Source organism: Manis javanica, chromosome 10 (assembly GCF_040802235.1).
Source record: "Manis javanica isolate MJ-LG chromosome 10, MJ_LKY, whole genome shotgun sequence".
NCBI classification, from domain to species: domain Eukaryota; kingdom Metazoa; phylum Chordata; class Mammalia; order Pholidota; family Manidae; genus Manis; species Manis javanica.
The window spans coordinates 16,473,370-16,488,185 of record NC_133165.1 but is presented as its reverse complement, the minus strand read 5'-3'; the positions used below and the strand labels follow the sequence as shown (position 1 = coordinate 16,488,185).

The window sequence follows — 14,816 nt, the reverse complement described above, 5'->3', positions numbered from 1 at the left end:
AAATATTCTAAAAGCCAGCTTGTAGTACTAAGTGATTTCTGGTTTAATTATTGTCTTTGAGATTATCATGTGACTCAGATAATAGTAAGCTTCCCTAGGCACTCCAATTGAAGACACTGTCAATTAAACTAAGCCATAAAACTGAGAACATGCTAATGAACTATATTCTATTACTGTGTTCTAATGGTTTCACATGCTCCCCAACCAGTGTGACAGCAACTTCCTGACTCAGCTCCTGCCTGTTCTCTCCTTCCTCTGACCTACTGTGCACAACCTTCTCCTACAATAGCTGATCTTGTTAAAATCCTGATCTCACAAATATGAACATAGCCTGTCCAAGTCCTCTAACAGGCTGACACAGAAACCTAAATTTTCATTAATTAAAGTATCAATATACAATCTTATGATGTTTTCACATAAACACTGTGGTTTCAGTATTTCACCCATATTATCAAGTCCTCTCCCCCTCTATTGCAGTCACTATCAGTGTAGTAAGAATCTATAGAGTCATTACTTCTGTGCTGTACTGCCTTCCCCGTGGTCTATCTGTATTGTGAGTGTGCATTATAGTGCCCCTTCATCCCCTTTTCCCTCCCTCCCCACCGACCCTCCCTTTGGTAACTGCTAGTCCCTTCTCTTTGTGAATCTGCTGCTATTTTGTTCCTTCTGTTTTTTCAGCCAAGGTTTTAAGGTCCTTTCCAATTCTGCTCCCCAATTTCACCTACTATTATTTCCTAATATAACCCCTCTATTCCAATCAGGTTGCTAACTCTAACTTCTCTACCACTGCCCACTCTGCTCTCTCAGGCTGAAATACAACTCTCTTCTTCATCCATCCATGTCTTATCAGTCCTTCAAGATCTGCTCAAATCTCACACTCCCTCCATGCAACTTCTTGGACCATTCAGTCCTCTAGGGATCTCTCACTTTTCCATACTAACAGTATGGCATAACATTTAACACTTTATAATAATGGGGTTTTTTGTTTCAATTTTGTTTATATTAGATTACAAATTGCTCATGAACAAAACCATGAGTTAGAGTTCATTCAAATCTTGGCAGTGCTGGTAACAGAATAGATTTAGCAACTCAAATGCCCCAGTTCAGTGTCTAAGATGTAATATGAACTAAGAAGGTAGCAAATGTATTGTAATCTTATTAGAAATCCAAATTATGGAATATTCTATAGCCTTTAAGAATAACAACACAGATAAATATTTACTGACAAAAATATGGTCATTAGATATTAATAACAAAAAGGTTATTGGAATTTGTAGAATGATTAAATTTTCAGATACATATTTTACGTGCATGCATGAAAAAAGAATTGCATACCAAAACTATAAAGTAAGTTATCATTGGATAGTGGGAATTATGTTTACAAAACAAAAAATATGCAGCAATTAACATCTCTGCTTTCAAAAAAAGTTTAGAAAGATACATAATGTCAAGTTTAAAATTGTAAAAATGTACATGGAATAAAATCCCAATGCATAAAGATGTAAGAACATATGTCAAATTGATAACAGCAAGCTACAGTTGATCATTACACAGTTGTTTTCACTGTTTTAAATTTCCACAATTAAGAAGGTATTAATTTACATCATCAAAGAAAAATAAACACTATTCCTAAAATGTGGTTTGCAGGGGTACTTGACTTCCTCTAAGGTAACAGAGGGCATAAGGAAGGAGGGAAGAAAAGTGCAGGAAATGAATGAATAGTATGTGGGAAAAGATTCAAAGGCAATGCGCATTCTTTAGTACCTGTATTCCAAGATGAACTGGAAGAATCTGGGAACAGACTAAGCACCTGCTTTAATATCAAGTACAGGGCAAAGTCTAAATCCAGAGACAATATTAACCTATAAACCTTTCCATGGTTACACTCAGAGCAGATGTGGCAATTTAGTATCACCTGCTCCCTCCAAACGTCATTTCCACATCTATCTTCAGCACAGTATTTTTATAATAAAAAGAATCACTTGGTACAACTTTGTTTAAAGCCTATTCTCCTGTTTCTTTTTAGCCATGTGGAAATATGATTAATTCTATTAAATGCATATTATTTTTACAGGATTGGGTATTGTTTACTATTCTTTCGATACCTGTCTCTGAAAAATATCCTAATTATAACTTCAAATTAGGCAGGCAAAACTTTTTCCATTCCAGAAGCTGTCACAGTTACTGTATAAACAGGTATGAACAGGAGGAAATGCCCAGCCAACAATACTAACAAAAAAGAGCAGAATAAAGGCCTAATTCCTTGACATGACATTCAGATCCATCAAAACTGGGCCATAGCATTCCTCTTTAGCTGTTCTCCATCCACTCCCCACCATAAATTTTCCACACTCCACCGTTTCCTCTGTTAGAATATATGCCTCCCTCCCTTCAACAATGATAACCAATGCTGGGCACTGGCACCCAAACAAATCTGGAGTCAAATCCAAATTCTGCCCATATGACTTTTGGGCAATTCACAACTTCCTTGAGGCTCTACTTCCTCATCTTGTAAAATGAAGAATATAAAAAATGTACCTGTGAGATAATGTGAAGATTAGAAATAATACATGAAAAGCCCCAGCACAGTGCTGGGTATACAGCAGGCATGCAATACAATACCATTATTTCCTAGTTCTGTGCCTTCACCATGCTATTCACTCTCCCTGGAATTCACTGTGTCCCCCTCTCCCTGTGGGAAGTCTTTCTTATCAGTCAAGATCCAGAGATTAGGACCACTTCATTTTGTGTAAAGTCCTCCTTGACTCCCTTAGGTAATTGAGGGCTCCCTTTTCTGAGCTAATTCAGTACTTTGTTCTTTTCTCCATCATAATTCTTATTATGCAAAATTCTAATTATTTGTTATCTATTATGGACTGAATATTTCTGTATTCCCAAATTTCTATGTTGAGATTTTACACCTCAATGTGTATCCCCAAATTTCTATGTTGAGATTTTACCCCTCAATGTGATATTAGAAGGGGGGGGCGCCTTCGGGCGGAGCATGGGTTGTGCGGATAGAGCCTTCGCGAAGGAATGAGTGCCCTGAGAGAAGAGACCCCAGAGAGCTCTCTCACCACTTCCATCACGTGAGGACACAGAGTGAACCAAGAAGCAAGCCTTCACCAGAGTCTAATTCTGCTGCTCCCTTGATCTTGGACATCCCAGCCTTCCGACTACAGAAATAAACTTCTGCTGCTCATAAACCACCCAGTCTATGGTATTCTGTTACAGCAGCCTGAAGTAAGACATATGTGTTTCCCTGAGAGAAGACTGGAAGTTCCATAACCGTGATTCAACTTGCATCATCTAGCACTGAATCTGGGGCACAGAGAAGACACTCAAATGTTTCTGAGTAAACTAACTGAGATGGAATCTAACAAAAATTCTGTAGCAACCAATGGAGAGGAATGACAAGGGAAAATGCTACAGAGAAGTCAAACAGGATGAAAACAGAAAATAAGCAGTCACATTTGGCAATTATGTTACAAGCAACCTTGGAGAAAATCATTATCAATTAAGTAGTAGGAATTGAGCAATGAAATGGGACTTAGCTGGTGAAAACAATGCCTTTAGGTTGAGCAATTAAGGACAGAAAAGTTACGCTGAAGTTGAAGCAGAATTAAAGGAACATTCTTCATAGTAAGTTGAACCAAGAGGGAAAAGCCAAATATTTTAAGAAGGAATAAAATATGCGAGATTCTGGAACATAATAGGAATCATGGTAGAGTTAGCCCTGGCAGGGAAGAATGCTACACTTAGCTAGAAGAAACGTTAAAGTTAAAATCCAACTTAAGTTTTGAGATAAAAGTAGTATTGGAAAACCAAGTTAATACTTCTTTATAGTGGACTAGATGATCTCTAAAGACTTTTCCAGCTCAAAACTTCCAGCTATGTAATTTTCTAATACCAATGAAATACCTCTCAAATCCATCCATTTCTTTATCTATCACCACTGCACTCCTAAATGGGCTTGCTCATCTCTAGTCACTGTCTGCTCCATAGCCCTTCCTCTAGTTCATTACTTCCTTAATCTTCCCAAGCCACTGTTTTAGTATTTTAGATGGATGTGCAGATAAACATACAGACAGATGTACATTTATGGGTATATACATATACACTGTATTTGTTTAGAAAACGGATTTGTTCCAAAGCAACTGATACATTAGGGAGCAAGTTGAGCATAACACAAATTTGACACCTGCTTATGTGCAACTGCAAGAAGTACTAGGTCCTCAAACATCTGCCAGGTAAGGTAGCTCAGTGCACTGCCATGTTATGAGCCACACCCATCCACATCTGGTGTTACATTTTTGGTCCAATTTCAGATAACCCAACAACCACATTTATAAGCAAACTTCAGGTCTTTTTCAAGGTAAAGTGTCATATTTATTGTAGTACTTACATATTTCTTAACCATTTAGCATATACAATTGTGCTAGTCCTTATTAAGTTTCTATCTTTTCACATGTTACAAACAAAGCTTTTGAGTGTTAGGCCTCAAAACTCCATTTTTTTTATATGTGGTTCTTGCTGTGTGATTTTTATATACCCTGATGAGTTTTAGGAACTTGTATGTATGTTGAGTTATAGCTTATACACACTTAAAATTACTGCAGCTCTGATCACCAATTTCCCACTGAGATCAAAGGCTACAGAGGTGATTTAAAAAAAAAAACATACACACAAACAACTCTGGGCTTCCTTCACAAATTATCAGGTTTAGAACCTGTAAGACATTCTAAATGACCCACATTTTTCTTAAAGAATGTTATAGGAAACACAGTACATGTAAAGAAATAAACAGCTGTTTATCTTAAGGCAACTTATCTGCCAATCAGAAAGATACATAAGAAGGCACAGAAGCAGTAGGTTCCTTTCTCAATCAAGTAATGCTTAAGTATTTTAGTATCAAATAACACAAACATATCCATCCCTAAGACAGAAAGTATAATGGTGGTTGCCAGGGGGAGGGTAGAATGGGAAGTTATTGTTTAACAGGTATAGAGTTTCAGTTTTACAAGATGAAAAGAGTTACAGGAATGGACGGGTGATGGTTGCACAACAGTGTGAATGTATTCAATACCACTGTATGTATACTTCAAAATAGTTAAGACTTTATGTTATGTGTATTTTACCACAGTAAAAAACATCCGCCCCTGTTTTGGAAGAATAATACCATAAAACTATTCATGATGAGTGAGCTAATACACAAATCTGTACAGTGTAGTTCCATTCTGCAGATAAATACACAGAAAAAGGATTAGAGACAAACAGTAATATGTATTAACAGGTGACAGAGAAGTTTATCTTTTCTTGTGTTTCCACAAGGAAGCTATAATGAACACATTACCTTTTGTGTTAACACATTACTTCTATCAGTAGAAAAGAATGAATTTATAATTATATAAATTTGGTTTGGATCAACTTTTGCTTGCACTATAGGATATCTAAAAGTCTTGTCAAGAAGTTGAAACTTAAAGTAACTTCTTTTACTGTTTCAGCCAATATAATTTTACTTCTTATTCATATTACTCAAGTACTATATTCTGAATGTTAGTTTCATTCTTCATAACTGAAATTTCATTCTTTTAAGTACTACTAAATATTCTGCAGATTCCAAAATTAATAGAAAAATCATTTCATATTTTATATAACCTCCAAATTTCTCAAAGAAATAAGACTAAATAGCTGACTTACATGCCACAGATTAAACAATATCTTTCAAAGTTAATTTTATTACAAAATGTTTTTATCCTCTATTTCAAACTGTATGTTCTTTTTATTTATTTTATTCAGTCAGTCCCCTAGAGTTTACATAGAGCATACAAAACACATTTTTAGCTATAAGAGAACTGTAACCTACAACATAAATTGTTTTTTTTCCCAGCAAAAACCCTAACAAAATACTCATAGAATACAACAGCCCTTCTTCTTTAAATTCACCTATATAAAACAACTGAGTCTACAAGGGAGGAACAACCTAAGACAGGCACAGTTGCAGGGGGGCCATCAGGTGAGAAATTGGGGATCAATAGAGGTGAGGCTTAGAACCTCACCCCCCTGTTTTGAGAGAAATCTTCTGCATCCATAGATGTTTTGTTGCCCTTGTCTAGCTTGGATTAATACTTAGTCTATAGGCACAGACCTGATCATCCACATTTGCCCTCTTACAGCACTAAACTATGTTTTCTACCTTTATCTTGCATCTACCTACCACTTCAGCATTTTACTAAAAATAATAATAATAATAATAATAAGGGAGAAATGTAGGATTCACATATAAATCAAGTATAAAAATCAAATGAATAATCATATCTGACTTGACTGTTTATAGTTCATGATGCGTGATCAAAACTGAAAGTTTCTGTGATATGACTGCCCTTGCACTGTTCACCATGTAAGAACCTATTCACTATGTAAGAACTTGTTCACCCTGTAAGAACTTGTTTGTTATGCTTCAGAAGACTGGAGACTGTTGAGAATTAGGCTTGGGGTTGATTAATGATTGTGCATTGAGTCCCCTATACAGAATTTTATTGTTGTTAACAACCATTTGATCAATAAATATGAGAGATGCCCTCTCAAAAAAAAAAATGAACCATTAAACACTGAACAATGATTTCAAAAAAAAAACAAACAAACAACTGAGTCTATTATTGAAAACTATATTGTAACCCGTAAAAATCTGGCAAAGGAAATATCTAGAGACTATCACAGAGTAAATGTTCATGAGACAAGTCCCATGCTAAGTTCTGAACTCACTGGTAGCTGTTTCTACCTTCAAAGTACATAATTTTGCTGCTTTTAGAAATTAAATATTCTAACACTTTCATTCAGACATGGTCCCTAGCATATTTTTAAGTAACCTAAGTAGAACGTAACTGATGGCTGAGGCTCAATTCTGTAACAGTAGGTAAATGACTATAAATACAAATGCCTAAGATTTAAACTGAATGTTGCCTCAGCAATAACCAAATATTTTAAGAATCAACTGGCTAGCCAAGGACACTGACAGATCTCATAAAATACTAAAGTAGTAAACAAAAGGGAAAGTCTCACACTTGAGAATATTTTGGTAGGATGGACAAAACCTATTTTAAGAGCTGAACTCCTAAATCATTAAATACATTTATAAACATAAGTATACACTTTTCCTTAAAGATATGTAAAAATGAAAAATGAGTGAAAATAAAGTTCAAATTACACATTAAATGTTAGAGGATTTTTTTCCCTACATTCTAAGCTTCTAACAAATTACGGATAAGAAGCAAGACAAATACAACACTTTGCTCTAAATATATGATGTTACATAAACGTATTTGAATTTCTATGTAGCTCAACTTGTCTGTGTTAAAATATAAAGTTTTTAATTAGAAAGAAAAAATGAGAATGTTTAACATCTCAATGATATTTGACACTAGCAAATGGTTATCAATGTAACCTAAAGAATAATTTATCACTTGGTTATTTTTAGAACAATTTCACAAACATTATTTGATTTGATTTACATAACAATCCCGTTAATGAGTATCAATTTCATTTGACAGATCAGGAACCAATTCTTCCCAAACGTTAATGTGCACAAGAATCACTCACGAATATGTTAAAAATGAAGTCTCAGGTATCCCCTCCTCCCTGCCCCCAGAATGAAGTAGATCCCAGCAATTTGCATTTTAAATAAACAACAGGTGATACTGGTACAGGTGCCCACCCCCCTCCCTGCCATATCTTTTAGCACACTGTGTTAAGTAACATGACCAAGGCTGTAAGTGGTCAAAACTCATTTTTACTCTGAAACAAAGTTCCCCAATGTGTAGATGGTAGAACTGAGCAGTCCTCCATGAAAGACAAATACCTCTTATATTAAACTTCAGTACAAACAAATGGTAGTAGGTATCCAAGTTTTAAGAAACTCAAAAAACTAAGGAGAGTCTACCATTAATTTCTCTGTGAAATGCAGGAAAAGCTGAAATTAAATTATTTTAATTTAATAACTTCTCATGGTTTGAATACTGCTGCAGTGGGGAGCTAAAACTTAGGGACCACAGATTCCAGGAACATGATAAGAACATAAAAGCACTTAGAGCACAACTTTATGAATATACTAAAATCATTGAACAGTACACTTGATTCAAAAGAGTCTATTTTATGGTATGTCAATTATATCTTACTTTTTAAAAAGGAAAAAAAGCACTTAGAAAATTTAAAACTTTAATATATGCCAATTTGAAATTTCTAAGATATCATATAAGAAATACTATTAAATAGCTAATTATTTTCTGGCCTACATCACAGGCTCTAAAAACCAATGTAGAAATAATAAAGAATACAAATAAGGCCACTAGCTTCGTAATGATTAAGAATTTTAATGCAACTGTTTTGTTTACTTGCTCTCAAATTTTTTTATATGAAGTCCCACTTCATCTGCCTTTCATAATAGGGCTATTTTCAAACTCCAATATACTTTTATTTTATATTAGTATCTTGTATTTTACTACTAAAATAAACTTTGCTTTCTTAAACTAGGTATATAGTATATATATTAAAATACAATAAGATGGTTATTAAGCACTAGGCTTTGAAGGCAGACTATTTCTACTCTGCTGCTTACCACATGTATGACCTCAGGCAAGTAACTTGTCCTCTTTGCTGTATTTTCCCATAGGATTGTGGTGAGAATTAAAGGCACCAGTACATGTAAAGTGCTTAGAACAGTGGCTGGTACTTAACTGGCACACCATAAATGTCATCTCCTTTAATTACATAATTATTATTTTTATGGAAAAAGGCATCTCAACTTAGACAACTCATTACAAATCTTGGTAATACTAAATTTTCAGTTTACTATCAGTGAGCACAAACATCTAGAAAAGTTGGGTTTAATGTATTAACAAGCCTGAGTGTTATGCTTTATCTACTCTATTCACAAGTCCAATTTTCTCCAACTCTGAGTCACTATTAGTTCCTCTCCTGACTCATCACATAGAAAGGTAGACAGTCTGGAATATAATGGGCATACAGAAAGGCATTTCTTAATCTACCTGGATTTATAAGGTTTACTAAGTGGGACTTGCCCTATATAATGTTCAATAAATATGCTGAATAATTATGACTTAAATTGTTTTCTCTTACAAATGCTTTCTATATATCAAATGCTCTTCAAACCATGGAGTAGGTGTTATAACACAATCTTGACAGAAAAACAACGTACCACTTAAAATCAAAGATGCACATTTTCAAACTGCTAGCCAAAAACAGATTTGTATTTTGATGATACTCTGTTCAAAATTTTGCCAAGCAAACCCACAGGTTAGTGAGTCAGAACAATTGCTGACTCTACAAATTTCACCTTAACATCTATTCAGTTCCACACTTTCACCGTTTTCCCCATTCAGATGTTTAAGATAACCTCTAATAATTACAGAAAAAATCCAGAGAAATAAACCAAATAATGCAAATAACACAAGTTAATTCTTAAGAACTCCCTTTCCCCTAGATGCACATATTACTACAAAAAAAAAAAAAAAACATAAGATTGCTCTAAGCACTCATTAAGACAACACAAACTATGGCCAAACACTGTAAAAACAGTAAGTTTCAATATATGTTAACTTTAATATTTAAATCAAAACTTCAGTTTCATTTGACCTCTACCTATTGAAAGATTCTATTTTCTATGGTAACCATCTCTATTAACCCATTCATGCAAACCTATTCAATGGCAGTAACTTCACAAGCACTCTGAAAATGAGGGTATAACTGTCTAGGAAGCCTTCCTCAGCTACCCTCCTCCTCTTGAGTTAGGTACCCAGCTCAGGAAATTGGCTGGACTTAACAGTGTTCTGACCACAGTTCCCTGTATTATCTGATAGCCTCTTGTGGGCAAGGCTTGTGTCTATTAATTTCTGTACCCCAGACTGCAGCACAATAGTTCTTAACCCTGACCGACATTACAAGCACATGGGAAGCTTATCAAAATATTAATGCCTGGGATTCATCCCAGACCCAATAAATTACAATGGGGTCAGGAGGAAGAATGCAAGTAACCAGAATGAGGGAACATTTTAAGATCCTCACATGATATTAATGTGCTACCACAGTTAAACAGACAAGTTTGTATACTGGTACATGTGAATGTATGTATAAATGTGTAGGTATAGAAATATTAAGTCTCAGCTCAAGCTCCTCACCGTCAGTAACTTCTCTCAACCCAATTATCTCTTCCCTTTAAAGACACACTATTTCTAATAAATAGTTACATGCTGCATTAAGATAGCCTTTAAACTGTTATAACATTACTTCAAGTTTTTTTCATGTGATTATGCCTTATCCTTCTTTCTAGATTTGTCTAGCTCACTGAGAATATACACTTCTTTATTCTTATTTTCTATACACTTCTTATGATAGTGCCTTGAACAGACATGTAATGAACAACTGACTAATAAATGTATACAGAAATTACTGGCAGGAAGTACATACTTCCAAATTATCCACTGTGGACTATTATCCAAAACAAAGCCAAAAATTAGACAAGAGCTTTGAAAAAGTTTTCTCAGTAAATGAGAACAGTTTGTCTCATTAATAAGCATCTGTATATCTGCACTTTTTACTACAGGCATCATGACACAGTAATCCCACCCCCACCCACCACTTCCAGTGTTGACCTGCTTCCTTAATTACTACAACTATCTTCTAGTTGCTTTTGGTGTCTTTACCTGCTGTCAGATACATTCAAGAAAATTTATAATACTCTGTAATTAGTAAAATGGTTAATGAAAGTCACAATGAATATGTCACACTAACATTTAATAAATATTTCTTGAAGGAACTTAATGTTTTATCAACCAGTGTTTTAAAGTAGGTTCTTTGTATACAAGTTACATTCTAATCTACTAATTAAACTTGGTTGGGAAACCTGTCTGAAAATAAGTCTTACTCAACACTATATATAATACAAGTCTACTTTTGAACATTGACAGATTGATGATTTTCTGCTTTTATAGTATTACCATACCTGAAAATTTTATAAACTATTACATGACTTTTTAAAGCAAGAGTGCTAAGTGGTATTACACAAAAAACTCAACAGGCATTCTCAATGTTGAAACTAAGAGAAATGAATGGCTTTCAGTTCTAAAAAAGCAACAACCTGAAAATATGAAAATGGTTCACCTTTTAAGTTTTGTGTTATAGATTTTTCTGCTATTAAAATACCTTAATTTGTTTTTTAAAGACACTGAAAAGATAGAGAGAAGGCACTCAAGAAGTATGCCTGCCAATTAACATACTGTGCTAAAACATTACCATGTTGTGTTGGGTCCTACAGCATAAAACAGATAGAGCCACAGTTACCACAAAAAGAAAGCAGCCCTAAATTCCCTATTCAATAAAGAAGGTTCAAATTCCACAGACACAAAAAATAGTACCCTGGGCTGTTTGTTTTTAAGGAAGATTAAATTTAGGAGTTGCCAACACCCAAACGAAAAACATTCCAGAGTATTAGACTCAATTGTAGTGGGAAGTCATCTACATTCCCAGCAGTATGTTTCTCTTACCCAGAGCAGCAGTATTAACAAAGGATGTTCTTAGGATCTCACAAGATACACCACACTTATTCCCCCCAGTAACAATTACTCATTAAAAAGCAAAAACAAAAGATACTTGAGAAATAACAATTTTAGCACAAGCAGCTGGACAAAAAATGAACTTTAACATCAGCCAAGTATCTCCCAAAGTAAGACCCCTGTCAGATGAACAATGAGTAAAAGACTGAAAATGACAAATTCTTTTACTTGGACCATCAGCTACTTTTAAAAATAAAGTTGAGGAATGTAACTTTTCCAAAGACTTGTCTTCAGTTTCCCCTTAATCTTCATATTTTTAACTAAAGAAAAAAAAAAAACCTCTAGAAATTTGATTACCACTCTCACGAATTCCTTTTAAAGCAATTTAATGAATAACAGATCTTTTTGTGCAAGTAGCAAACCACAGAGGACAATTTTGCTGGCTGATAAAAATCTCTCTGAAACATGCATAAAAATACACCCCCCAAAGACAAACTGACTTCCCAGATATGGGTATCTTAAAAATTAAAACTTCAAACTTAAAAATTTGGGTATGTTTTAAACACGCCCTAACACAGCAAATAGTTTGACCTGAACCACATTTAAAGTTACTAAATTCTTATTTACTGGGTGTCAAAATTGAGTAAATTATAAGGCCAAGAGTTAAAAAAAAAAAAAAGAAAAAAAGGGAACGCTAACAAACCAACGAGAAAAAGATCCAACTACTCTGGATGAAACAAGGTTGTTCAATCACTTCCCCAACCCGTGAGCTACTACGATTAAAGTAACTCAACCTTGTTCAGGGTTGTTCTGTTTTACTGAGAGGTGCAGTATACACTAAGTAAAAACGTTTTACCAGTCACTCTAATGGGAAGATGCAGCGGCCTACAGATGTTTTGAGACTGACGAAAACAAAAACAACCCTATCACAAGTGTTCTGCAAAATACACAGAGCCAAATGCTTAATAAGACAGACCCTTTTAGCAAAAAGAATTGTGGGCTGCTACAGCGTTCCTATTGTCTTGAAAAATCACTCAGAACTCGTGTGTGTGTGTGTTGGGGTGCACCATTACAAAAAACTGGCTCATATTATGAAATTGTGCATATACTCATTTGGATGTATGCTCATCTTGGGTTCACTGAAAGATAAAGCTGTCTTGGATAGTGGGGAAGGCCAAGTTTCTTTGCAGGTGCTAAACACTGTTAAAGAGAAGAGAGAGAGAAACAATCTGATCATTTAAGAGGGACAAATAGTAAACTAGAGAAAGTCGTCATCGCCATTAATTAATCTCTAACTGATCAAGCAGAGACAAACACTTCTAGGTGGGCAAGTTCCGGAGCCACAAGCTGTCTTCCCACTGTGAAGAAGGATCCTGGGTCTGAGACTAGCCAGGATGTCTTAAAAGCACGAGCCCTACTTTGGGTTTGGGGAATTTCCCAAGGAGCATTTGTTCCGAGGAAAACTCCACCACCCTCTGCCCGCCTAACTCGGGGCAAAACACCACCCTCTGCCCGCCTAACTCAGTACGGGGGGAAGAAGCGTGGGCTTCCGTGGGGGCCCCGGGCCCCGGAGCCGAAGGGCGCGGGCGCCTCGAGGAGGAAGACCAGCAGGCGGCCGTCCGCGAGGTCCGGCCGCGGCCCCGCCCGCTCACCTCGGCCGCGGGGATGTTGACCACGCCGGTGGAGCGCCGCTTCTCCCGCAGCTTCCGCTTCTCGATCTGCCCCTTGCCCTTCCTAGCGCTGGGCCCCGCACTCCTGCCCTTCTCCGCCGGGCCGTCCCGCTCCTCCTCGTCGCCCGTGGCCAGCGGCGGCCCCGCGGCGGCGGCGGCGGCGGCGGGGGGCTCATCCTCGGGCCCGCGGCGGCCGGGGGCGGGGCGGCTCAGCGCCGCGGGGCCGACCGCGCAGTTCGCGCCCCCCGAGCCGGGGGCGGCAGGTGCGGCGGAGCCGCCCGGGACGTTGTTGTTGAGCTCGCTGGCCGCGGCGGCGGCGGTGCCCACGGTGCCCGCAGAGGGCTTCCCGGCCGCGTCGCTACTGCCCCCGCCCGGGGCGGCCGGGCCCGGCGGGCTCTGCTTAGCGCGCATCTTCTCGCGCTTTGCCTTCCACTCCTCCAGGAAGTCTGTGGTGCTGCCGGCCCGGTAGCCACCGGTCGCCATATTCCCGGGGGCCGGCTGCGCTCTCACCTCAGGCTGCCCGCCCGGCTCCGGCCACCACCTCCCCGCACGGGACGAAGGATGCGAGGGCGCGACCTCCGGACGCTGGGCGACCGCGGCCACAGGCCGTCGGCGGGTCTGGGGGAAACACAGAAGGGGGCGGGGAAGGCACGCGTCAGGTCCCGCCAGCCCCGCAGCCCCCGCACGCGCCCACCAGACCACGGGCAGCGGCGGCCAGTCGCCACCCTCCGAAGTTCGCCGCCGCACCTCCGCGCGGGCCGGCCGGACACCGCCCCTCGGGGGAGGAGAGAGGGGCTGCCCCACCCCGCCGGCCCGCCCGGCCCCGCGCCCCGCCACCTGCCGGCCCGCGGGGCGCCCACCTCCGCCCACTCCCGGGGCGCGGCGCGGAGCTCCCAGCCGGCTCCCGGCTGAGGCGGGAAGCGCCCGGCCCAGTGCCCGGCCGCCGCTGGCGCCCGGCAGCCCCTTACCCGGGAGGAGCGGGGGAACGCGGCGTGGGGCTGGGAGAGGCGCCCAGGTGAGCCGGCGCGGCCGCGAGCAAGGGACGCGGCAAACTGGCCGCGTGGAGTTCGCGACTTTTCGCTCTGGAAAGCGAGGAGCAGAGGGAAGGAGGGAGGGAGCGCGGGGCGGGAGGGGAACGGGGAGCCGAGCGGCGCCGAAGCGCCGGCGGAAAGGGCCGAGGCGGCGCGCGAGGGGCGAGGCCGCTGAGGGGTAGTGCCGCCGACGCCCCGCCCCCGGCGCTCAGGTGCGCGGCTCCGCGGCCGGGCCCCGCCGCCCGCCCCGCCCCGCCCCGCGTACGCGGCCGGACCGCGCGTTCCTGGGCTGCGGCCCCCGCTCCGGAGGGCAGGGCCTCTGCGCGCCTCAGCCCGCGCCTCTTCTCTGCCTCTCCCGGCTCCCACCACTCTTCCTTTTAAGTACAAGACATACTCTTCGAGGAAAAAGTTTTGAATGCTGCTGGCTGAGGGGAAAGTGCAGTCAACTTGTGATGATTCAGGGCCTGACTTGCCAGGATGGGAAAACACTCGCGCGTCACTTTTCCAGGTCGCTGCCCCCTTTTCAGATTTACTAGGGTGGCAGGCCG

At 39.9% G+C, this 14,816-nt stretch overlaps 1 protein-coding gene across 1 annotated transcript in view; it reads right to left on the bottom strand.

Moving 5' to 3' along the window:
- PAWR (pro-apoptotic WT1 regulator) overlaps nt 1-14,424 on the bottom strand; it is a 102,678-nt gene extending 88,254 nt beyond the window's left edge. Inside the window, exons 1-2 of the mRNA XM_037010684.2 lie at nt 14,206-14,424; nt 13,220-13,855 (exon numbers count right to left, since the gene is read on the bottom strand). Coding sequence (XP_036866579.1) covers nt 13,220-13,720 — 501 coding nt within the window. The 5' untranslated portion in view covers nt 13,721-13,855; nt 14,206-14,424. The remainder of the gene's footprint in view (nt 1-13,219; nt 13,856-14,205) is intronic.
- Between the last annotated feature and the right edge of the window lie 392 nt (nt 14,425-14,816).